The 27,780-nt window shown below is 36.9% G+C and overlaps 1 protein-coding gene across 4 annotated transcripts in view; it reads right to left on the bottom strand.

Annotated features, from left to right (window-relative positions):
- CHIC1 (cysteine rich hydrophobic domain 1) overlaps positions 1-27,780 on the bottom strand; it is a 75,059-nt gene that overhangs the window by 20,605 nt on the left and 26,674 nt on the right. For 2 of the 4 annotated variants that reach the window (XM_072816588.1, XM_072816585.1), the window contains exons 3-5: positions 22,316-22,471; positions 1,066-1,122; positions 752-811 (exon numbers count right to left, since the gene is read on the bottom strand). In XM_072816588.1, coding sequence (XP_072672689.1) covers positions 752-811; positions 1,066-1,122; positions 22,316-22,471 — 273 coding nt within the window. The remainder of the gene's footprint in view (positions 1-751; positions 812-1,065; positions 1,123-22,315; positions 22,472-27,780) is intronic. The other 2 variants (XM_072816586.1, XM_072816587.1) reach the window with 1 other exon arrangement.

The raw sequence follows: 27,780 nt of genomic DNA on the forward strand, positions 1-27,780 counted from the left end.
GCTCAACTGCCGAGCCACCCAGGTTGACCCTCTTTTGAATGTTTATGATGCTGAAGTTACCATATTGGCTATATGTTGTGTTTTGTGATTAAGATTGTATAGATTTCAGTAAAAAAAGCCTATGATGGGATCCCTGGGCAGCGCAGCGGTTTGGCGCCTGCCTTTGGCCCAGGGCGCGATCCTGGAGACCCGGGATCGAATCCCACGTCAGGCTCCCAGTGCATGGAGCCTGCTTCTCCCTCTGCCTGTGTCTCTGCCTCTCTCTCTCTCTCTGTGTGACTATCATAAATAAATAAAAATTTAAAAAAGCCTATGATTTCTTTATTAAAAATTAAATGTTAGCTAAGACAAAAACCAAGAACATGAATTCAGAATTCAGAAGTCAATTACTATTTTATGCAAGTTTTGTTAAGATCGCATTTAGAAATACTTTGTTCAACAGCAGCTGTGCCCATTACCATATGTGATGGTCTGTACCTATATGAAAAGATTAAGGTTGTACCATGTTTTCATTGGAGAATACTACCTGAGATTTTTCTCGGATCTAAGTAATTACTAGCCTTCAAGATATTTTATGTTGGCTACAAATCTAAGGAAGATGGAAGGAAATCTCTATGTTCCAAATGACAAAAGTTTAGGCTGAGGAGAGAAAAGGTAGAAAGAAGAACTGACAAATGATAAATAAGCATAGTAAAATGTAACATTTAGAATGGAATCCAAAAAAAGTAATTAGAAACAACAGCATACTTACATATTCCATCATATTGCTAGTTTCGCATTTCCTTTTAGTCAACTTCCAGTGCAAAGCAAGCTAAGAAAGTACAGTTAAGAATTTTGATATCAACTTATATTATTACCTATAACATTTGAATAAATCACTGAGAACCATCCAGGAATAAGCATAAGATACATAATATAACAGTTAAAAACAACTTGTAAAGAATATACATTAAAATTGAATATTAGTTCTTTAATCCATTCTTTTGTGGTCTGAAAAATTCCCATTTTTTCAATATAATAATGCAAATATATAAATGGGGCATTTACTTGCTTAAACTTTCTTACCTTGTGATATAATCTGTTATTTTCCCATTCTAATAACTTCTGAATTGATCTTCTGGTCTAAGAGAAAGAATCAAGACTTTGTTACAAGATGAACTGAAGAACTTTGTAAATTATGTGTATCTATATTTTTCTGCTTATTTGTAAAATCCAATTGTTTTCTCTTCTTGTTTTTCCTTTAGAAATCAGAAAAAAGCAATGTAACTGACAGAAACTTCCAAAAGAGGAGTAATATGAGCAATTATTATACTGTTAATATAAGATCTCTCTCTCCCTCTCTTCATACACCCACACCTATATATATGAGATTTTAGTATATGCTTTTCAAAATGAAATATGTACAAATTGTTCTGTGTTATGCATTCACCGGATTATTGTGAAATCATTACCGATACCACTAGTAGTCCATTTATGGACCTAATCTTGACTTTCACATACCTTTCCATAGGGTTACTTTTTCTATATACATGTAATACGCCAAGTTAATCTGAATCCTCACAGAAAGCTTTCTCATAAGAGGTCCTAGCACAATGCCTGGCATATAGTAGTCACTCGAGGCGAAGTATACAAACTGAATGAAGCAAGCCAACATATATCAGAATTTCCACTGAAAAGAACATGTTAAAAACAGCTAATCAGAAAAATCGTATTTAAAGGAAAAACTATCAATGAGAAGCAGCACAGTCCTAAACAAGGGGACAGAGGGTGAATTTCTCTATTTGGAGTGCACATATTTTGTAGGGAGGAAGAAAAGTTTGCAAAACCTTCAAAAAATTAAAATAAAAGATTATACATTTTCAACTCTTATTTGGAAGAGCTTTTATTAGGTTTCTGATAAAGAAGTCATTGTTACTTTTTTTAAAGATTTTATTTATTTATTCATGAGAGACAGAGAGAGAGAGAGAGAGAGAGAGAGAGAGAGGCAGAGACACAGGCAGAGGGAGAAGCAGGCTCCATGCAAGGATCCTCTAAAGAGGATCAGGAAAAAGGGATGCCTGGGTCGCTCAATGGTTGAGCATCTGCCTTTGGCTCAGGTCATGATCCAAGGGTCCTGGGGTGGAGTCCCACATTAGGCTCCCTGCAGGTAGCATGCTTCTCCCTCTGCCTCTCTCTCTGTGTCTCTTATGAACCAATACACAAAATCTTTAAAAAAAAGTTCAGGAAAAAGACAAGAATGTCTCTTCTCACTACTTTTATTAAACATTGTACTAGAAAGTATAGTGTGGGCAATTAGATGAAAGTAAGAAATAAAAGGCATCCAGATTGGAAAAGAAAAAGTGAAATCATCTTCATTTGCAGACATGATCCTGCATAGAGAAAACTCTAAGCGATTTGAAACTATGCTCCATAGGGTTAATGAAGTTAAAACGGTCACCAGCAAGACCCTCAGTGACTACTCCTTCTTCACAAGAATGTTATCCTTATCTTTTAGAGGCAAACAACAGGAAGAGCTTGGGTAGGCTTAGACTAGTTTGAGCTTGACCACAGACTCACACTTGTGCAGATGGACCATGGAATGTCTGACAGTAACTTCTACTTCATTATAATCTCTGCCCAAGGAGGAATTCAAACCTCATTAGCATAACATACAATGCATGTAAAGGCCTATTTCCTAAATACGTGTATATGACATTAAACCTCTACATGCAACGACAAATCCCTCCCCAACTTTTCTGAATATTCATCCTATCCCTAAATAAAAGAAATCCATTTATCTCCACTCAAGAGTCATGGCTTTGGAAGCTATTTCTCATGATTTCCTTATTTGTTGAAGTAAAGTTTTCTTTGTGTGACAACTTCACCTGATGTAGTCTGTTTGTAACTCACCAAGGAGTGAACTCACTTTAGTTGCTAGGTTACAAATTCACTAAAACATTACTTGAATAAGTAAATTCAAGTTTGCAGGAAATGAGATGTTGATAGGTAGAATTATGGCCTCCATAATCTTTACCTCCTGGAGTTATAGCTGTGAATATGTTACACTACATTGCAAAAGGGATACTGAAGATGTAATTAAAGTTGCTATTTGGCTTTAAAATAGGGAGAGATTATCCTGGATTACTATGGTGGACCTGATGTAATCTTAAAAGCTCTTAAAAGTAGAGAACTTTTGGGGCACCTGAGTGGCTCAGTGGTTGAGTGTATGCCTTTGGCACAGGTTGTAATCCTGGGGTCTTGGGATGGAGTCCCACATTGGACTCTCTGCAGGGTGTCTGCTTCTCCCTCAGCCTATGTCTCTGCCTCTCTCTCTCTCTGTGTCTCTCATGAATAAATAAAATCTTTGAAAAAGAGCAGAGAACTTTTTCTGGCACATGGAAGGACAGAGGGATTTGAAGCATGAGAAGAATTCAAACCACCATTGCTAGCTTTAAGACAGAAAGGGCCATATAAGAAGGAAATGATTTCTGCCAAAATCTGAGTTTGTAAGCAAATTCTTTCCCTCTAGAAAGAAATACAGCCCTGCCAGCACCTTGATTTTGAACTTGTGAGATCCTAATATGAGAACTCAATTCAGCCACGCTCAGACTTTTTTTTTAAGATTTATTTACCCATGAGAGACAGAGAGAGAGAGAAAGAGAGAGAGAGAGAGGCAGAGACACAGACAGAGGGAGAAGCAGGCTCCATGCAGGGAGCCTGATGCCGGACTTGATCCTGGGTCTCCAGGATCACGCCCTGGGCCGAAGGCGGTGCTGAACTGCTGAGACACCTGGGCTGCCCACACGCTCAAACTTCTGACTATGAAATAATAAAAGGTATTGTTCTAAGCCATTAAGTTTGTTACACTAGATAGAAAAATATAAGGATCAACCTATAAAAATCAATTGTATTTGTATACACTAGTAATGAACAATCTGAAAAGGAGAGTAACAGACTTTTTACAATATATTAAGAATAAAATATTTAGAAATAAATTTGATAAAGTATAAGACTTATAAATTGAAAAACAAAAAAAAAAAACTCTCCTAAAATACCCTAAAGAAGAGGTAAATAAATGGAGAGATATCCTATGTTCATGAATCAGAAGACTCCTGGAATAGCATTCACAACAATGATGCTGGAACAATTGGATATCCAAAAGAAAAATTATAAACTCAGATACCTATCTCACACCATGCACAAAAATTAATTCAAAATGGATCAAAGACCTAACCATAAGAGTTAAAAATTTAAAACTATAATATAGGAGTAAATCTTTGTGATCTTGAGTTAGGCAAAGCCCTTTTAGATATGATGCAAAAAGTACAAGCAAGAAAAATTTAAATATGACGTAATCAAAATTTAAAATTTTTGTGTGTCAAAGATATCAAGAAAGTGAGAGTCCTTCCAGAATGGCCATGTGGGGATCTTAGGAAAATCTCTTCCTTGTAGAGACAACTATTAAACTGATCAGTATTAGCAAGGATACTCAATCAAATGTTCCAGAGACTGATCAAAGGGATTACAATAGATTGAGAAGTATTTATTCAACAAAGTTATAGATAATAGCTAAGAATACTGGGAGGCCTTGGTAATGATGCTAGGCAATACACCCATATCTCCATTGCTCTACCTTGTGGAAGGTACTACTATTTTAACAAGGTTGGGAGCTGAGTGCCAGGTGGTTCCCCATAGCTCCTAGCTCCCTGGAGTGGAACTGCTTTCCTGGGTAGTTTCGGCACGGCAACAACTCTGTGTTGCAGAAAGTCTACATTGCATGGGTTGTGGCAGCAGGGGAGCATCCACTTCCCTACTGTCAACTTTGCAAAATTGGCAAAACAGTTGGTGAAGAGAGCAGTCCCTCTTTTTGGCACATATCCATATTGTGGGAAAACTGATTTACTTGGCTAGACAACTAAGTGGCAGTTCCCATCTTCCAAGGGCAGACATATTCTGGGTAGATTTGATAGATGGTGAATATTAGCAGATCACACCCTCTGGCTCTGGGCTAAAAAAACCCACAGCTAATATCATACCAAATAAGAAAAAAATCATAAGTCCCAAAATTATACCAAAGACTGAAAGTTTTTCTTCTAGGACAGGAAAAAGACAATGATGCCCATGTTTGCCACTTCTATTTAACACACTACTGGAAATTCTAGACAGGTCAGTTAGGCAAGAAAAGCAGACAGGGGATCCCTGGGTGGTGCAGCGGTTTGGCGCCTGCCTTTGGCCCAGGGCACGATCCTGGAGACCCGGGATCGAATCCCATGTCGGGCTCCCGGTGCATGGAGCCTGATTCTCCCTCTGCCTATGTCTCTGCCTCTCTCTCTCTCTGTGTGTGTGTGACTATCATAAATAAATTAAAAAAAAAGAAAAAAAGAAAAGAAAAGACATTTAAATTGGAAAGGAAGAAGTAAAATTATCTCTGTTGGCAGGTGATATTATCTTATGTGTAGAAAATACAAAAAAAATACAAAAAAATCTATTAGTGCTAACAAACAAATTCAGTAATGTTTCATGATACAAAATCAACATGCAAAATTCAGTTGCATTTCTAGACAATAATAATAATTCAAAAAAGAAATTAAGAAAATAATTACATTTACAATAGCACCAAAAAGAATAAAATACTTAATAATAAACTTAAAGAGGTGAAAGACTGGTAACACAGAAAACTACAAAACCTTGTTAAAAGAATTTAAAAACCTAAATAAATGTAAAGGCATCCTATGTTCATGGGCTACATGACTTAATATTGCTAAGATGACAGTGTTGTCCAAAATGATCTATAGATTCAATGCAATCCTTATTGGAATCCCAGTGACTTTTTTGTAGAAATAGAAAAACATCCTAAAATTCATATGGAATCAAGAGACCACTATTAGGCAGCAATCTTGAAAATGAACAAATATGAAAGACTCACATCTCCTGATTCCATAACTTATTACAAAGCAATAGTAACCAAAACACAAACCAACAAACATGGTACTGGAATAAAGATAGATATATAGACCAATGGAATAGAGTAGAGCCCAGAAATAAACCTTTGAATGTATACGGTCAACTTCAACTGTTTTTTGACAAGAGTGCCAACCATTCAATGGGGGAAAAGGAATAGTCTTCAATAAATGCTGCAAGGAAAACTGGATATCCACATGCAAAAAATATTAAGCTGGACCCTACATTTACACCATATACAAATATTAACTCAAAATGGACTAAAGAACCAAACATAAGAGTGAAAACTATAAAAGTCTGTGAAGAAAATATCAGAGACAATCTTTGTGACATTGGATTTTACAATAATTTCTTGGCTATGACACTGAAAGCACAGGCGAAAAAGGAGAAAATAGTTTAATTGGACTTCATCAAAATTAACAACTTTTATGCATCAAATGACACTACTATCAAGAGAGTGAAAAGATAATCTACAGAATGGAGGAAAATATTTGCAAATCATGCATCTGATAAGGGATTAATAACCCGAATATATAAAAACTATAAACCAGAATATAAACCATTTTATTTTATATATAAACCAGAATATATAAAAACTGCCCCAACTCAACAACAAAAAACAGCTTAGATGCAAAATGAACAAAATACCTAATACTAGAAATGGCCAATAGCACATGTAAAAATGCTCAACCCTAGTCAGAGAAATGCAAATCATAATCACAGTAAAACAACACTTCACACCTATCTGAGTGGCTATTATCAATAAAATGGAAAATAGCTAATGTTGGTGAAGATCTGCAGAAATTGGAATCTTTGTGCATTACTGATGGGAATGTAAAATGGTGTAGCTCCAATGGAAGTTTGGCAGTTTCTCAAAATGTTAAATAATTGCCATGTGATCCAGCAATTCTACTCCTATGTATAGTTCCCAAAAGAACTGAAAGCAGGACTTGACCAGATATTTGTATGGCAATGTTAAATGCAGTATTATTCACAATAGACAAAAGGTAGAAAGAATTCAGGTGTCCATCAACTGATGAGTGGATAAACAATGTGGAATATATATAGAATGGACTGTTATTCAGCCAAATAAAGGAATGAAGTTCTAAAACATGCTATGACATGGATGAACCTTGAAGACATTATGCTAAGTGAAATAAGCTAAGTGATTTAATGCCAGGACAAATATGGAATTACTCTATTTATATGAGGTATCCAGGATAGGCAAATTTGTAGATACAGAAAGTAGATTAGAGGTTATCAGGGTCTGAGGGGAAGGGGAATGAGGAGTTATTACTTAATGGCTACAGAGTTTCTGCTAAAAAGTCATGAAAAAGATTTGGAAATAGGTAATAGTACTTACATTGTGAATGTAATTAATGCCACTGAATCCTTAAAAATGGTAAATGTTATGTGTATTTTACCACTATAACACATTTTCAGAAAAATCCAGTAAGCACAGTAGAAACCAAAAAAAAAAAGATATCATTAGTTGACCAAAATATAAGTAATTTCTGTACAATATAGATGACCCCATCCTTAAATGAAAAACTGAACTCTAAAAAATTATAGCCTGACTGCAGACATCTTGGTATGAAGGTATAGAAGCCTGAAAAAGAAATAAAGATGAATTTGAAGTAACTTTAAATGTGCACAGCAAGGAGGACATATGCACCCAAAAGAAATTAAGATTCTTTTTTTTTAGATTTTCTTTATTTATTCATGAGACACACACATACACACAGAGGCAGAGACACAGGCAGAGGGAGAAGCAGGCTCCACGTAGGGAGCCTGACGTGGGACTCGATCCCGGGTCTCCAGGATCACGCCCTGGGCTGAAGGCAGCACTAAACCGCTGAGCCACCTGGGCTACCCAGAAATTAAGATTCTTATAATAAAGGAATATAATATGCCATGCCATGACCAGAAATTTAAAAAAGAAATTATGTTGTCAATGGCTCATTAATATCTACAAGGAGACAAATTATTAAAAAGAATCAAATGGAATTCTGGAGTTGAGAAGTACAAAACTGATATAAAAGAAGAGAAAGTAAGTTTGAGCTGAACAATAATCAGTGAACTTGAAGACAGATCAGAAGATAATATGTAATCTCAAAGCACAGAAAAATAGAATGAAAGAAAACGAAAAGAGCCTCAGAGAAATGTTAGACATCATTAAAGGCACTAACATACATATATTGGGAGTATCAGAAAAATACGAAAACAAAACAGAATATTTAAAGAAATAATGTGAAAATTTCTACATTTAGTGAAAAACACTTATATTTCTAGGAAGCTAAAGAGCTCCAAGCAGGAATAAACCACAAGGAGATCCGGAGCAGATACATAACAGTATATATTGAAAAACAGAAAACAGAAAATCATGAAAGTAGCAAGATGAAATGACTCATTACTTACAAGGAAACTACAGTAGGATAAATAGCTGATGTCTGATTAGAAACAATGTAAGGGGGCACTTGGGTGGCTCAATGGTTGAGCGTCTGCCTTTGGCTCAGGGCATGAACAAGCTTGAAAAGGATGGGGGCAGCCTGGGTGGCTCAGAGGTTTAGAGCCTGCCTTCAGCCCAGGACCTGATCCTGGAGACCCAGGATCAAGTCCCATGTCGGGATCCTTGCAGGGAGTCTGCTTCTCCCTCTGCCTATGTCTCTGCTTCTCTCTGTGTGTCTCTCATGAGTAAATAAATAAAATCTTTTAAAAAAGAAACAATATAGGACAGAAGACAGTAGGATAAAAAATTGAAAGTGATGAAGGAAAAAAAGATTGTCAACCAAGAAGCCCATATGCATCAAAATTAACTTTAGAAAATTAAGGTAATTCATTTAGGCATATAAAGGCTTCAAAGTCATCTCTTCTGCCCACATATCAAGAAAAAAAAAAAAACAGAACAACCTGAAAGCCAACTCCTATTAGATTCATCAGAGTAGAAACACAGGAGAAGAAAACTGTGGGAACCAGGACAAGGGTAGCAGCACCTGAACTTGATGAATTGCTGGAAGCTCAGTAGAGACAAGTTTGAGAGTTAAAAATCCCAAAAGGGCCCAGTCGTGGGGAAGACTCCCACAGTTTGAGTTTTGTTACCAGGAGCCCTCTCAGGTTCTCACAGTGACTGGGGAAAAATCCCTTCATCTTTCTAGTAGGGAAAGGGAAAGAACAGCCACTTTTAAGTATGCCCAGAACATTCTGTTCTTAAAGATTGTTCTTAAGAGAAACTATTGTACCAGAGCCTAGCCAATCTTGGGGAAGGGAAATATACAACTCCAGCACCCTCTAGCCTTCCTGTCCCACTGAAAGGGGAAAATAAAACAGAATGAAACAAACTGGGAAGCACTTAAAAGAGCACAGCTCCAGGGCACAGGGGCACTAAAAAACTGGCCAAATCATAGTACTACAGAATACTTTCAGTCTTCCAACACTGTATCACTTCATCAATAAGGTGTCTTATAATATGGGAATACAACTGAAAGAATCATGCATCTCAGACAATATAAAAAATAAATCATATGGATGAAAAGTATAGCATAGGGAATATAGTCAATAATATTGTAATAATTTAGTAAGATGACACATGGTAACTATACTTATTGTGTTAATAAGCACTGTGCAATGTAGAGAATTGCTGAATCACTATGTTGTACACTTGAAACTAATATATCATTATATGACAACTATACTTCAAAAGACAAAAAATAAAAATAGGCAAAAAGTGAAGATAATTTACCTGCAGTACCCTACACTAGAGAATTTATTAAATAGTTATATTAGATTAAAAAACAAAAAAGAAATCTCTAGGGAAATCTAAAGAAAACAGGCCAGACAAACACAAGGACCCACTGGGGAAAGTTTAGCCTTCAACAGTGCCAACTACCGCAAACAGTAAATACAGCCAAATGCCTCACCTTACATTACCTTGTAAGAAATGTTAAAAGTTAAAATCTTATTTAAAGCCCTATTTACCTCAGTTTCTTTCACCTAGTACATATGTGTGGCTTTCAAACAAAAAGTAGAAGTCATACTAAAAGACACTGCAAGCATCAGAACCAGGCACAGAAATGGCAGAGATGCTGAAATGATCAGACTGGAAATATCAATCAACCAAAATTAATATGCCACATGTAATGCAAAAAGTGGACAACATGAAAGAACAGTAATGTTAGCAGAGAAATGGCAACTATAAGAAAAAATCAAAAGGAAATGGCAGAAAGCCAAAATACTATAACAGAAAGAATGTCATTGATCGGCTCTATCAATAGACTGGACATGGCTGAGGTAAGTATCAGTGAAGGTTGAAGATATACCAACAGAAACTTTCAAAACTAAAATAAAAGAAAAAATACATAGAATATTCCAGAACTAGGGGCCAATTATAAAAGGAGCAATAGATACCTAACAGAAATGTCAGAAGGTAAAGAGAGAAAGGAACAGAGGAAATATTTCAAGTTACAGTGACAAGATAATTTCCCAAAATTAATGAAAGGCATCAAACCATAGGTTGAGGAAGTTCAGAGAGTACAAAGCTAGATACTCAAAAATCTATACCTAGTCCTCTCCTATTTAAACTGCAGAAAATCAAGGAAGAATCTTGAACAAAGCCAGAAGAGAAAAATGCCTTACATATAAAGGAGCAAAATAATAGTTACATCAGACATCTCTTTAGAAACCATGTGAGATAAGAAGAGTGGAATGAAATATTTAACGTGTTAAAATGTATCACCAACCTGGAATTCCATATCTAGCAAAGAAATACAGACTTTCTCAGACAAAAAATTAAGGGAACTTGTCACCAGTAGAATTACCTTGTAAGAAATGTTAAAAGAAGTTCTTCAGAGAAAAGGAAAATGCTATATTTAAGACAATTAGATCTTCAAGAAGGGTTATAGAAGGAAAAAAATGAAGATAAAATAAAATAGTTTATTTCTATTATTCCTTTTTTTAAATAAAAGTGTTCATGTTTTTCAATTTGAGGGTTAAATTGGGGGTATTTCTCTTATTCTTAATTGATCTAGGAGGTAACAATTTGTTAAAAATAATAATAATGTATTTAATGATTATAGCTTATGGATAAGTAAAACAAATAGCAGCAATGTTATAAGGGATGGAAAGAAGGAACTGGAAATACTCTGTAAATAAGGTACTTCCACGACCTGGGAAGTGGTATTGTGTTATATGAAACTGGTCTTGAATTGGTTGTATATATATATATATACACTACAAACTCACTTTAGTTGGCAACCCTCTCCCAAAAAGGATTATAAAGATTATAAATCCTTTTTGATATGCTAAGGGAAGATAAAAAATGATATCATACAAAATACTCAATTAAAATCATACAAGACAGAAAAAGACTAGGAGACAAAAACAGGAACAAAGAACACGAGCAATGAAGAGAAAATAGTTAACGAGCATGGTATATATTAATCCAACTATATCAATAATCCCTTTAAAAAGGCTGCAGTGCAGTAGATGGCAGAAGAGTAGGAGTCCTCAACTCACCTGGTCCCATCAGCTTACCTAGATAACTTTCAAAACATCCTGAACACCTATGAATTTGACTTCAGATTTAGAAACAATGGCCGGAATGCTACAGAGAGAAAAGTTTTCACCTCTAGCAAGGTAGGAAGGTGAGATAAATATATAAATGAGAAAGAAGAAAAGAAAGAAAGAGAAAAGAAAGAAAAGAAAAGAAAAGAAAAGAAAGAAAAAGAAAGAAAGAAAGAAAGAAAGAAAGAAAGAAAGAAAGAAAGAAAGAAAGAAAGAAGTGGGGGAGGGGCACTATGAGGAGCCGGGCTAAAATCTAGCAGTGAAAGCCTCCAGGACACCAAAGCTCAGCAGCCCTGGAGAAGTGGGAACTTTAAAAATCCGCACCAGATTTTTCCCTGACAGAAAAGTGCTTAGCAGGGAAATCGGGCAGAATCGCAGGAGGGTCAGTGAAGCCTCCAGTTTCCTGAGTCACTAACAGAGGAAGTGCGCTTGGGGGAAAGGGGGGAAAGCGCACCACAAACAGTGGGCCCATCTCAGTAAAGGGCTGGAGCGTGCACCCCTTTGGGGGAAGCCAGTCAGCTCTGGACGGAGGTGGCTGTGCCCCGTTGCCTTTGGGAGAGGTGGCCCCTGGGAGCACAATTCTAGCAGCACAGGGCCCCAGATAACAGGGCACCCGAGCAGACAAAGCCAGCAATCCTGCATTCTCCCTGGGACAGGTGGAACCAGGGCGGACACAGGACAGTGAGAACTCTCCTGCCGCTGGGTGTCCCACAAGCTGTGCAGATCAGTGCACCTGCGCCAGCCCCGGGAGCATCTAGAGCATGCGGACTGGGAGACTGCACTAGTTACTAGAGGGGCGCTGACTCCAGAACTGGAAATCTGGCCACCACCATTGTGTTTTCCCTTCTTGTTTCACCTTATGCCTGGGAGGGGAGGGGCCGCCAGGGAACAAAGGCCTCACAGCATAAACAGCTCACACTGAGCCCAGCACCTGGTAGGGGGCGGGGCATCTTCCCAAGGCATACACACCTGAGAATCAGCACAGCAGACCCCTCCCCCAGGAGACCAGCTGGAAGGACAGGGGAAGAGCAAGTTATTGACAAAGCAGCTCAGCAAAGCTCCAGGACCAAGGGAAAATCAAAGGAATATAATATATAGAAGTAGAGGGTCCCCCCGTTTTAAAAGTTTTTTCCCCATTCTTTTCCTTTACAATTACAACTGATTTTTATATGACACTAAAAATTTCCAGTAGTTTTTTTCATATAGACTTCATTATCCCTCCACTACAACTTCTTCACCACCATCTCCCAGTCCCCCAACTTTTAAAATTTTTTTCCTCTTTACTTTTGTTTTTTTTTTCTTCTTTGGGATTTTTGGCCATTTATTTTTTTCTACTTTGTTTTAAAATTTGTTTTTCACATTAGTGGTCCTTTGGTGTTATTTTGTTCTGATCTTCTTTTTCATTTTCTGGTCTCTGACCTCGTCAAAACCATATAGGGTGAAATTTACTTAGTTTGTGGTTGATATTCTTGCCTCACCCTACTCATACACCCACTCTGCACTGAACAAAATGAATAGAAGGAAGAATTCACCACGAAACAATCAGAAACAGTACTCTCTGCCACAGAGTTACAGAATATGGATTACAATTCAATGTCAGAAAACTACTTCAGAAGCACAATTATAAAACTACTGGTGGCTCTGGAAAAAAGCATAAAGGACTCTAGAGACATTGTTACTGCAGAATTTAGATCTAATCAGGCCAAAATTAAAAATAAATTAAATGAGATGCAATCCAAACTGCAGGTCCTAACGGCTAGATTAATGTGGTAGAAGAAAGAGCAACATAGAAAACAAGTTGATGGTGAGGAAGGAAGCTGAGGAAAAAAGAGAAAAACAATTAACAGCCCATAAAGAAAGGCTAAGAGAATTAAATGATAGCCTGAGAAGGAACAACCTACGAATAATTGGGGTTCCAGAAGATGCCAAGAGGGAGAAAGAGACAGAAAGTATGTTTGAACAAATGAGAGCTGAGAACCTCATTGTCCTAAAGATGAGGGCTAATGAGGTAGAAGAAAGAGTGAGTGACATAGAAGACAAGTTGATGGCAAGGAATGAAGCTGAGGAAAAAAGAGAAAAGCAATTAAATGACCATGAGGAAAGGTTAAGAGAAATAAATGACAGCCTCAAAAGGAAAAATCTACGTTTAATTGGGGTTCCAGAGGGCGCCGAGAGGACAGAGGACCAGAAAGCATATTTGAACAATTCACAGCTGAGAACTTCCCTAATTTCAGGAGGGAAACGGGAATTAAGATGCAGGAGATAGAGATCTCCCCCCAAATCAATAAAAACCATTCAACACCATGACATTTAATAGTGAAACCTGCAGATCCCAAAGAAAAGAGAAAATCCTTAAAGCGGTGAGAGACAAGATTCTTAACTTATATGGGGAGAAATATCAGATTAACAGCAGACCTCTCCACAGACCTGGCAGGCTAGGTAGGACTGGCAGGATGTACTCAGGGTATTAAATGAGAACAATATGCAGCCAAGAATACTTTATCCCACAAGGCTCTCATTCAGAATAGAAGGAGAGATATAGAGTTTCCAAAATATGCAGAAACTGGAAGAATATGTGACCACCAAACCAGCTCTGCAGGAAATATTAAGGAGGACACTGCAAAAGAAAGAGGAAGCCCAAAGAAATAATCTGCAGAAACAGGAGCTGAACAGGCATTATGATTACACTAAATTCGTTATCTTTCAAGTTACTCTGAATGTGAAGGGCTAAATGATCGCATCAAAAGATGCAGGGTATCGCACTGGATATAAAAGCAAGACATCTTGATTTGCTGTCTAAAAAGGACTCATTGTAGACCAAAGGTCACCTCCAGCCTGAAAATGAAAGGGTGGAGAACCATTTACCATTAAAATGGTCCTCAAAAGGAGCTGTGCTAGCAATCCTCATCTCAGATAGATTAAGGTCTATCCCAAAGACTGTACTAAGAGATGAAGAGGGACATTATATCATACTTAAAGGGTCTATCCAACAAGAAGACCTAAGAATCATGAATATTTATGCCCCTAATGTGGGAGCTGCCAAGTGTATCGATCAATTAATAACCAAAGTAAAGAGATACTTAGATAATTATACCCTAATAGTAGGAGACTTCAACATGGCCCTTTCTGCAAATGACAGATATCCTAAGCAGGACATTACCAAAGAAACAAGGGCCTTAAATGATACACTGGACCAGATAGATTTCACAGATATTTATAGAACTTTCTATCTGAATGCAACTGAATACACATTCTTCTCATGTACACATGGAACTGTCTCCAGAATAGACCACATACTGGGTCATAAATCAGCACTCAACCAATACCAAAAGATTGGGATAGTCCCCTGCATATTTTCAGATCATAATGCTTTGAAACTTGAACTCAATCACGAAAAGAAATTTGGAAGAAACTTAAACACGTGGAGGTTCAAGAGCATCTACTAAAAGATGAATGGGTCAACCAGGAAATTACAGAATAATTAAAAAGATTCATGGAAACTAATGAGAATGAAGATATAACGGTTCAAAACCATTGGAATACAGCAAAAACAGTCCTAAGAGGGAAATACATTGCAATACAAGCCTCCCTCAAAAAACTGGAAAAAAAAATCAAATACACAAGATAACCTCACACCTAGACGAACTAGAGAAAGAACAGCAAATAAAACCTACACCAAGCAGAAGAGAGTTAATAATGATTCAAACAGAACTCAATGAAATAGGGGCCAGAAGAACTGTGGAACAGATCAACAAAACCAGGAGTTGGTTCTTTGAAAGAATTAATAAGATAGATAAACCATTAGCCAGCCTATTAAAAAGAAAAAAGACTCAAATTAATACAATCATGAATGAAAGAGGAGAGATCACAACCAGTACCAAGGAAATAGAAACAATTTAAAAAATATATTATAAGCAGCTCTACGCCAACAAATTAGGCAATCTAGAAGAAATGGATGCATTTCTGGAAAACCACAAATTACCAAAACTGGAACAGTAAGAAATAGAAAACCTGAGCAGCCAATAATCAGTGAAGAAATTGAAGCAGTCATCAAAAACCTCCCAAGACACAAAGTCCAGGGCCAGATGACTTCTCAGGGGAATTCTATCAAATGTTTAAGAATAAATAATACTGATTCTACTAAAGCTGTTCCAAAGGATAGAAAGAGACAGAATACTTCCAAATTCGTTTTATGAGGCCACCATCACCTTCATTACAAAACCAGACAAAGACCACACCAAAAAGGAGAATTATACACCAATATCCCTGATAAACACAGATGCATCAATTCTCAACAAGATACTAGCCAATAGGGTCCAACAGTACATTAATAAGATTATTCACCATGACCAAGTGGCATTTATCTGGGGATGCAAGTTGGTTCAACACTCGTAAAACAACCAACGTGATAGATCATATCAATAGGAGAGAAAATAAGAACCATATGATTCTCCCAATAGATGCAGAAAAAGCATTTAACAAAATACAGCATCCATTCCTAATCAAAACTCTTCCGACTGTAGGGATAGAGGGAACATTCCTCAGCATCTTAAAGCCATCTATGAAAAGCCCACAGCAATTATCATTCTCAATGGGGAAACACTGAGATCTTTTCCCCTAAGATCAGGAACATGATAGGAATGTTCACTCTCAGCACTGTTATTCAACATAGTACTAGAAGTCCTAGCCTCAGCAATCAGGCAACAAAAAGATATAAAAGGCAATCAAATTGACAAAGAAGTCAAACTCTCCCTCTTTGCAGATGACATACTCTACAGAGAAAATCCAAAAGAGTCCACCCCAAGATTACTAGAACTCATACAGCAATTTGCCAATATGACAAGATACAAAATCAATGCACAGAAATCAGTGGCATTCCTATACACTAACAAAGAGACTGAAGAAAGAGAAATTAAGGAGTCAATCCCATTGAGAATTTAAACCAAATGCATAATATACCTAGGAATAAACCTAACCAAAGAGGGAAAGGATCTATACCCTAAAAACTACAGAACACTTCTGAAAGTAATTGAGGAAGACACAAAGAGATGGAAAAATATTCCATGCTCATGGATTGGAAGAATCAATATTGTGAAAATGTCTATGCTACCCAGGGCAATTTACACGTCAATGCAGTCCCTATCAAAATACCATAGACTTTCTTCAGAGAGTTGGAACAAATCACATTAAGATTCATGTGGAATTAGAAAAGACCCCAAACAGTCAGGGAAAATTGAAAAAGAAAACCAGAGCCAGGGGCATCACAATGCCCAATTTCAAGTTGTACTACAAAGCTTGATCATCAAGACAGTGTGGTACTGGCACAAAAACAGACACAAAGATCAATGGAACAGAATTCTAGAGAACCCAGAAATGGGCCCTCAACTCTATGGTTAACTAATATTTGACAAAGCAGGGAAGGCTATCCACTGGAAAAAGGACAGTCTCTTCAATAAATGGTGCTGGGAAAATTGCACAGCCACATGCAGAAGAATGAAACTAGACCATTCTCTTATACCATACAGAAAGGTAAACTCAAATGGATGAAAGATCTAAATATGAGACAAGAATCCATCAAAATCCTAGATGAGAACACAGGCATTGTGTATTTGATTTTTTGAACTTGGCCACAGCAACTTTTTGCAAGATACATCTATGAAGGCAAGGGAAACAAAAGCAAAAATGAACTATTGGGACTTCATCAAGATAAAAAGCTTCTACACAGCATGAGAAACAGTCAACAAAACTAAAAGACAACCTACAGAATGGGAGAAGATATTTGCAAATGACATACCAGATAAAGGGCAGTATCTAAGATCTATAAATAACTTATTAAACTCAACACCCAAGAACCAAGCAATCCAATCATGAAATGGGCAAAAGACATGAACAGAGATTTCACCAAAGAAGACATACACATGGCCAACAAACCCATGAGGAAATGTTCCGCATCACTTGTCATCAGGGAAATACAAATCCAAACCACAATGAGATACCACCTCACACCAGTGAGAATGGGGAAAATTAACAAGACAGGAAACAACAAATGTTGGAGAGGATGTGGAGAAAGGGGAACCCTCTTGTACTGTTGGTGGGAATGTGCACTGGTACAGCCACTCTGGAAAACTGTGTGGAGGTTCCTCAGAGAGTTAAAAATAGAGCTACCCGGGACGCCAGGGTGGCTCTGCAGTTTGGCGCCTGCCTTTAGCTCAGGATGTGTTCCTGGAGTCCCAGGATCGAGTTCCACATTGGGTTTCCTGCATGGAGCCTGCTTCTTCCTCCACCTGTGTCTCTGCCTCTCTTTGTGTGTCTCTCATGAATAAATAAATAAAATCTTTTAAATAATTGTAAAAAGAAATAGAGCTACCCTACAACCCTGCAATTGCACTGTTGGAGATTTACCCCAAAGATACAGATGCAGTAAAGACTGAGACACCTGTACCTCAATGTTTATAGCAGCAATATCTACAATAGCCAAACTGTGGAAGGAGCCTGTTTTCCATCGACAGACGAATGGATAAAGAAGATATGGTATATATATATATATATATATATATATATATATATATATATATATATACACACACACACACATATACACACACACACACAATGGAATATTAGCCATTAGAAATGATGAATACCCATTTGCTTCGATATGGATGGAACTGGAGGGTATTATGCTGAGTGAAGTAAGTGAATCAGAGAAGGACAATCATCATATGGCTTAACTCATATGAGGAATATAAAAGATAGTAAAAGGGATTATACGGGAAAGGAGAGAAAATGAATGGGAAAAATCAGAGAGGGTGACAACACATGGGAGACTCCTAACTCTGGGAAATGAACAAGGGGTCGTGGAAGGGAACGTGAGCAGGGGGGTGTGACTGGGTGACGAGCACTGAGGGGGGCACTTGAAGGGATGAGCACTGGGTGTTATACTATATGTTGGCAAACTCAACTCCAATAAAAAATATACATAAAATAGAAATCTGCAATTTCTAAGATTTTATTCATCTTTTAGAGATAGTAAGAGCCAGAGAGAGAGCACATGAGCAGAGGGCAGGGATAGAGGCAGAAGGAGACACCCCACTAAGCAGGGTGCCCAACATAGGGGTTCATCCCAGAAACCCAGGATCATGACCTGAGTTAGGCAGACGCCTAACTGACTGAGCCACCGAGGCACACCACCTAGAAATACTTTAAGTCACAGCTTTGGATTTTGTGAAAAGAATTAAATAGCTTAGTTTCATTTAAATTTACTTCAGTACTCCATTTATACTTCATTTAGTTAAAATGATGGGAATTCAAATCCAGACAAAGACCCTACCAAAAAGGAGAATTACAGACCAATATCGCTGATGAACAAGGATGCCAAAATTCTCACCAAGATACTAGCTAACAGGATCCAATAGTCCATTAAAGCATTATTCACCATGAACAAGTGGGATTTATTTCTGGCTTGCAAGGTTGGTTCAACATCTGTAAATCAATCAATATGATTCAACACATAATAAAAGGACAAGAATCACAGAATCCTCTGAAGTCATGCAGAAAAAGCATTTGACAAAATACAACATTTCTTCTTGATAAAAACTGTCAGCAGTGTAGGGAAAGAAGGAACATACCTCAATAACATAAAAACCACATAGAAGGACCTACAGAGAATATCATCCCCAATGGAGAAAAACTGAGAGCTTTTCCCTTAAGGTCAGGAAAGCAACAGGGATGTCCACTCTCACCACTGTTATTCAACATAGTATTGGAAGTCCTAGCCTCAGCAATCAGATATCAAAAAGAAATAAAATGCATCCCAATAGTCAGATAAATAAATCTTTCATTCTTAGCAGCCAACATTATACTGTATATAGAAAACTCAAGACTCAAATACAAAAATTGCTAGAGTTCATACTTGAATTCAGCAAAGCCACAGGATACAAAATTGATGCACAGAAGTCAGCTGCAGTTCTATACATTAACAATGAGACAAAAGAAAGAGAAATAAGGAATCAACCCCATTTACAATTGAACCAAAACCATAAGATACCTAGGAATAAACCTAACCAAAGAGGTAAAGGATCTGCACTCTGAAAACTATAAAACACTTATGAAAGAAATTGAGGGAGACACAAAGAAATGGAAAAACATTCCATGCTCATGGAATAGAAGAACAAATATTAAATATTGTTCAACTGTCTATGCTATCCAGAGCAATCTACACATTCACTGCAGTCCCTGTCAGAATACCAGCAGCATTTTTCACAGAGCTGGAACAAACAATCTTAAAGTTTGTATGGAACCAGAAAAGACCCTGAATAGCCACAGGAACACTGAAAAAGGTAACCAAAGCTGGAGGCATCACAATTCCAGGCTTCAAGACATATTACAAAGCTGTAACCATTAAAAGACAGTATGGCACTGGCACAAAAACAGACATACAGATCAGTGGGAACAGTATAGAGAACCCAGAAATGGACCTCAACCCTATGGTCAACTAATCTTCGACAAAGTAGGAAAAAATATCCAATGGAAAAAAGACAGTCTCTTCAAGAAATGGTGCTGGGAAAATTGGACAACCACATGTAGAAGAGTGAAGCTGGACCACTTTCTTACACCTTACATAAAAATAAGCTCAAAATGGATGAAAGACCTAAATGTGAGACAGGAATCCATAAAAATCCTAGAGGAGAACACAAGCAGAAATCATTCTCAGCTTGGCTGTAACATGCTAGACATGTCTCCAAGGCAAGAGAAACAAAAGCAAAAATGAACAACTGGAATTTGATCAAAATAAAAAGCTTCTGTACAGCAAAGGAAACCATCATCAAAATTAAAAGGTAACCTATATAATGGGAAAAGATATCTGCAAATATCTAATCAGATGAAGAACTAGTATCCAATATCTATAAAAAACTTATCAAACTCAATACCCAAAAAACACAATCCAGTCAAGAAATGGGCAGAAAACATGAACAGACATTTTTCCAAAGATGACATAAAAATGGCCAACAGACATATGAGAAAATGCTCAACATCATTCCGTATCAGGGAAATACAAATCATAATGACAATAGGATGCTACCTCACAGCAGTGAGAATGGTGAAAATTCACTAGACAGGAAAAAACAAATGTTGGAGAGGATGTGGAGAAAGGGGAACCCTCTTGCACTGTTGGCGGGATTGTGAACTGGTACAGCTATTCTGGAAAACTACTGCGTCATTAAAAAGTTAAAAATAGAGGTACCCTTTGACCCAGCAATTGCGCTACTGGGTATTTACCCCAAAGATACTGATGTAGTGAAACACTGGGACACCCGCACCCCAATGTTTATAGCAGCAATGTCCAGAATTGCCAAACTGTGGAAGAAGTCATGATGTCCTTTGACAGATGAATGGATAAAGAAGATGTATATATATATATATACACATACATACACAATGGAGTATTACTCAGCTATCAGAAGAGACGAATACCCACCATTTGCTTTGATGTGAATGGAAGTGGAGGGTATTATGCTGAGTGAAATAAGTCAATCTGAGAAGAACAAGCATCATATGGTTTCACTCATACAGGGAATATAAGAAATAGTGAAAGGGGTTATAAAGGAAAGGAGGGGAACTGAGTGGGAAAAATTAGAGAGGGAAACAAACCATGAGAGACTTCTAACTCTGGGAAACAAACAAAGGGTTGCGGAAGGGGAGGTGGGTGGGGGGATGGGGTAACTGGGTGATGGGCAATGAGGAAGGCACTTGATAGGATGAGCACTGGTTATTATACTATATGTTGGCAAACTAAATTTAAATAATAAAATAATATAACTATAAAAAATGTAGTAAGAGACCAGATGTCTATTAATAGATGAATGGATAAAAATGATATGGTATATATAAACAATGGAAATCTTGCCATTTGCAATGATATGGATGGAACCAGAGGGTATTATGCTAAGTAAAATAAGTCAGAGCAAAAGAGATACCATGTGATTTCACTCCTATGTGGAACTTAAGAAACAAAACAAATGGACATAGGTGATGGAAAGGAAATATAAAGTAAGATAAAAAAAATAGTGAAAGGGAATAAAGGGGAAAGGAGAGAAAATGAGTGAAAATATCAGTGAGGATGGCAGAACATGAGAGACTCCTAACTCTGGGAAATGAACAAGGGGTAGTGGAAAGGGAGGTGGGCAGAGGGTTGGGGTGACTGGGTGATGGGCACTGAGGGGTCACTTGATGGGGTAAGCACTGGGTGATATGGTATATGTTGGTAAATTGAACTCCAATAAAAAAATAAAAATAATAGAAAGAAAGAAAGAAAGAAAGAAAGAAAGAAAGAAAGAAAGAGAAAGAAAGAAAGAAGAAAGAAAGAAAGAAAGAAAGAAAGAAAGAAAGAAAGAAAGAAAGAAAGAAAGAAAGAAAGAAAAGCGGAAGAGATGCTGAACTCCAGGAAATAAACTGAGGGTTGTTGGAAGGGAGGTGAGTGGGAGAAGGGATAACTGTGTAATGGGCATGAAGGAAGGCACCTGATGTAATGAGGACTGGGTGTCATATGCAACTAATGAATCACTAAATTCTATCCCTGAAACTAATAAAAAATAATAGTCAATAAAGAGAAGAAAATAAAATGATGGGAACTCATACTAAGTGATACAGTATTAATAAAGGCTGGACAAATCACTTTATCTCTCTCCCCCAAGCTTGTCTCTAGAATGAGGCTAGCACTGTTAAGAGAATTTTTAAAAAATTATGTAACATACTTGGCACATTTAAGTGTTGAATAAATGTTAGCTCTAAGGTTATACATAAAATGGTTACTCACTCTTTTGTTGAGACAAATAACAGGCCACAGGCTGCAACCCAGTGTGCAACAGCAGCAGAGACAACCACATAGCAGCCATTTCACATTGACTGGGAGAGCCTTTTTCAAACATGCATTCACACGGCCAATGCTGGTCTTAAATTCTTCTGGGGCCACCTGTAACAGGGGCATAATCTTTATTTAACAGTTTGTGGGCAGCTTTCCACCACTTATCTCTAAACCTAAAGAAAATGTTTATCTTATTACAAACATTTTAAGGAATTACATGTCTAAAGACATTTCCTCCCTATATGTATCACATACTCTTGGATGACATTAGAAAGCAAAACAATATAATTTCATGTTTACAGAACTTATTCTGATGTTCAACATAATCTTTTGAAATTACCAGTAATAAAATAACAATAAAACTGGTGGTAGGTCCCTGGGTGGCGCAGTGGTTTAGCGCCTGCCTTTGGCCCAGGGCGCGATCCTGGAGACCTGGGATCGAATCCCATGTCGGGCTCCCGGTGCATGGAGCCTGCTACTCCCTCTGCCTATGTCTCTGCCTCTCTCTCTCTCTCTCTCTCTCTCTCTCTCTGACTATCATAAATAAATAAAAAAAAAACTGGTGGTAAAGAATACCCATCAAGCAGTTTTTTCTACCAAATATTCTCATTATTCAGGGAATATTACAGTCTCCAATCATTATGACTAGTAAGACTAGAAGTGTTACGTAACAGTTAAAACCTAAATATTACCGAGGAATTGGAATTAAAATTAAACTTTGGTAATATTCCTGGATTTTAAACTTCTCCTGGATTTTTCAATTTTTCTCCCTGGCAAAGTTGCAACATAACAATTTTAACACTTGTTATTGTTTGCAGGGAAAAGCTACACTAGAAAGACAGTAAGGAGTGATTACATTTTTTTAAAAGGGTCTTAATATGCAGCATAAAGTAGATTCAAAATTGCTGTAAACTTTGAATTTTGAAAGGTCCTTAAATACACAAACTTAACATTTTAAATTACGACCTCCATTCCTGGAAGTGCTGCTTGTGCCTCTCTGTAAACAATGACAAACTTAGTTCAAAGGCAAGAGCATGGTAGGCATATTTATACTGGAAATGCTGCGTGAAGGTTATACAATTCAAAGGCATACTAAAAATAGTTTGCTTTCAGTGAAATCGTATTTCTGGATCACAAAAATTATTCCCTTTTTTTAGAAAGCTGTTTGACTATAAAATCTATGGGAAAAAATTCTAACATCTGGCTGTGCAAGTAAAAATTATGAAAATATTAGAAAAATAAGCTGCTATAAAAATAAAAACCCTATTAACATGTTTGGTATAAAAAAATATGGAGCTTTACAACTCTTCCAAGTAAAAATTGCACTAGAGGAATCAATTTATTGAATTTTTATCTTTTAATGGACATATCTTAGAATCAACACTATAAACCATATACCTATTAGCAGATGTTATAAAGATACATGACCAAAGAATTCAGTGCCATCATGATTAAAACATTAATTATACTAGCTTTATAATTGTTCATGCCATCCAATAAAGTTAATTGCTTAACCCATAAATCTTATTTTCTTCCTAATATGTTAACCAACAACACTTGTAAAATTGCAAGGCTCAAAACTGTTTTTACATGGGCAAATAAACTAATCTATTCTCCATCTAAATTGTTGGCCATATCACCTAAAGACAATCACTAAGTAAAAAGAATTCCAATTAAATGGCTAAGTTCCTGGGGTAAATATGAAAATAAATTCAGAGAACCATGTCTTATAGCTGAAAAACAGAAAATGCTAACAGGCTAAGCATATTAGACAATAAATGAATATTTTTTATTCTAGTTACTTATTAGCTATGAAAAATCATAGACAAATTCATTAAATTTTTCTGAGTTTTAGTTTTCCATGTATAAAATGAGAATAATAATCTTGGTCTTACATATCTTACAGGAAATGGAAATCATATCTGAATAAGAACCTCATAATCAGACTGTTTTGAAAAAGGAAGCCAGTGAATCTTCTCTCTTGACTGGATTTGGAGAAAGAAAAGCAAATCTCTCTGTTGCATGGAGTCTCACCTGAAGGCAGGGGGTTTGATCAGGTAACCATTAATAATCCACAGCCTTTCTATACCCTCTATTATAAACAAAAGGATAATTAGCTACACTTTTTTTTCATTTTAATTCCAGTAAGGTAATATACAGTGTTATATTAGTTTCAGGTGTAAAATAGAGTAATTCAACAATTCCATACATCACTCTGTGCTCTTAAAAAATACACTCCTTAATCCTCATTACTATTTCACCCATCACCCTCAACCAATTGTTCTCTATAATTAACATTGTTTCTTGCTTTTTGTCTCTTATTTTTTCCCTTTGCTTATTTTGTATCTAAAATTCCACACAAGTGAAATCATATGGTATTTGTCTTTCTCTGACTTATTGCACTTATCATTATATAATGATACTTTCTAGCTCCATCCATGTTGTTGCAAATGGCAATATTCCATTCCTCTTTATGGCTGAATAATATTCCATTGTATGGATATATCTTTATCTGTATCCACAACTGTATATCACATTTTATCCATTCATCAATCCACAGACACTTACATTGCTTCCATATCTTGGCCCATTGTAAATAATGATGCTATAAACATTGAGGTGCATATGCCTCTTTAGTATTCTTTGGGTAAATATCCAGTAGTATATTGCTGGAACATAAAGTAGTTCTATTTTTAAGTTTTTTGAGGAACCTCTATACTGTTTTCCATAGCAGCTGCATGAGTTTGCATTCCCCACAGTACATGAGTGTTCCTTTTCCTCCACATCCTTTTTATGCTAGGACCATACTGTCTTGGTTGCCATGGCTTTGAAGTATAATTTGAAGTCGGAATTGTGATGCCTACAGCTTTGCTTTGCTTTTTCAAGATTGCTTTGGTTATTCTGGGTCTTTTGTGGTTCCAGACAAATTTTAAGATTATTGGTACTAGCTGTGTGAAAAATGCTGTTGCAGATGGCATTAAGTCTGTAGACTGCTTTGGGTAACATGGACATTTGAACAATATTTGTTTTTACAACCCATGAGCATGGAATGTCTTTCCATTTCTTTGTGTTGTTTTAAATTTCTTTCATCAGTGTTTTATAGCTTTTGGCATACGGTTCTTTCACCTCTTGGTTAGGTTTATTCTTAGGTGTCTATTATTTTGGATGTGATTACAAATGGGATTGTTTTCTTAATTTCTCTTTCTGTTACTTCATTCTTAGTGTATAGAAATGCAACTTATCTCTGTACACTGATTTTGTTTCCTGTGACTACTAAATTTGTTTATCAGTTGTAGTAATTTTTTTGGTGGAGCCTTTAGGAATTTCTACATATAGTATCATGTCATCTGCAAATAGTTAAACTTTTACTTCTTCCTTGCTGATCTGAATGCATTTTATTTCTTTTTGTTGTTTGATTGCTGTGACTAGGACTTACAGTACTATGTTGAATACAAGTGGTGAGGGTGGGCATCCTTCTCTTGTTTTCAGTTTTTCCTCATTAATGATGACGTTAGCCATGGGTTTTTCATAGGTGGCCTTTATTATGACGAGGTATGTTCCCTCGAAAATTATTTTGTTGAGGGTTACTATCATGAATGTGTATTTGTTCCAATGTGTCATTCAAAGCCATTGTTTCCTTGTTGAAGTTCTGTTTAGACAATCTGTCCACTTATGTAAGTTGGGTGTTAAAGTCCCTTACTATTATTGTATTATTATGGATTAGTTCCTTTAGGTTTGTTACTGTTTTATGAATTTGCACGCTCCTACGTTGGGTGCATACATATTTACAGTTGCTGTATCTTCTTGTTGGATTATCCCATTTATTATTGTATAGTTTCCTCGTCTCTTGTTACAGTCTTTGTTTTTTAAAGATTTATTTATTTATTTATTTTTTTTATGATAGAGAGAGAGAGAGAGACAAACAGGCAGAGGGAGAAGCAGGCTCCATGCCAGGAGCCCGACGCAGGACTCGATCCCGGAACTCCAGGACCACACCCTGGGCCAAAGGCAGGCGCAAAACCGCTGAGCCACCCAGGGATCCCCAGTCTTTGTTTTAAAATCTATTTTGTCTGATATAAATGTTGCTACTCTGGCTTTCTTTTGACATCCATCTATATGGTAAATGTTTCTCCATTCTCTAACTTTCAATCTGTAGGTGTCCTTAGGTCTAAAATGGGCCTTTTATTTTTTTGGTATATTTTTTTTATTGGACTTCGATTTGCCAACATACAGCATAACACCCAGTGCTCATCCCATCAAGTGCCCCCCTCAGTGCCTGCCACCCAGTCACCCATCCCCCTGCCCACCTCCAGCTTCCACTACCCCCTGATCGTTTCCCAGAGTTAGGTGTCTCTCATGTCCTGTCACCCTCACTGATATTTCCCACTCATTTTCTCTCCTTTCCCCTTTATTCCCTTTCACTATTTTTTATATTCCCCCAATGAATGAGACCATATAATGTTTGTCCTTCTCCGATTGACTTACTTCCTCAGCATAATAAGCTCCAATTCCATCCATGTTGAAACAAATGGTGGGTATTTGTCGTTTCTAATGGATGAGTAATATTCCATTGTATATATAGACCACATCTCTGTCCATCAGGAATATTGATCTATAATTCTTTTTGGTAGGGTCTTTGTCTGGTTTTGGAAATTAAGGTGATGCTGGCCTCAAGAACGAGTTTGGAAGTATTCTGTCCCTTTCTACCTTTCAGAACAGCTTTAGTAGAATAGGTATGGTTTCTTCTTTAAACGTTTGATAGAATTCCCCTGAGAAGCCACCTGGCCCTGGATTTTTGTGTCTTGGGAGGTTTTGGATGACTGCTTCAATTTCCTCCCTGGTTATCGGCCTGTTCAGGTTTTCTATTTCTTCCTGTTCCAGATTTAGTAGTTTGTGGTTTTCCAGAAATGCGTCCATTTCTTCTAGATTGCCTAATTTATTGGCGTATAGCTGCTCATAATGTTTTAAAAATCGTTTGTATTTCCTTGGTATTGGTGGTGATCTCTCCTTTTCCATTCATAATTTTAATTCTTAGAGTCTTTTCTCTTTTGTTTTTAATAAGGCAGACTAACGGTTTATCTATCTTATTAATGCTTTCAAAGAACCAACTCCTGGTTTTGTTGATCTGTTCCACAGTTCTTCTGGTCTCGATTTCATTGAGTTCTGCTTGAATCTTTATTAACTCTCTTCTGCTGGGTGTAGGTTTTATTTGCTGTTCTTTCTCCAGTTCCTTTAGGTGCAAAGTTAGCTTGTGTATTTGACTTTTTTCCAATTTTTTGAGGGATGCTTGTATTGTGATGTATTTCCCCCTTAGGACTGCTTTTGTTGTATCCCAAAGATTTTTAATGGTTGTATCTTCATTCTCATTAGTTTAGTTTCCATGAATCTTTTTAATTCTTCTCTAATTTACTGATTGG

This window comes from Canis lupus, chromosome X (genome assembly GCF_048164855.1).
Source record: "Canis lupus baileyi chromosome X, mCanLup2.hap1, whole genome shotgun sequence".
Taxonomy (NCBI): Eukaryota; Metazoa; Chordata; class Mammalia; order Carnivora; family Canidae; genus Canis; species Canis lupus.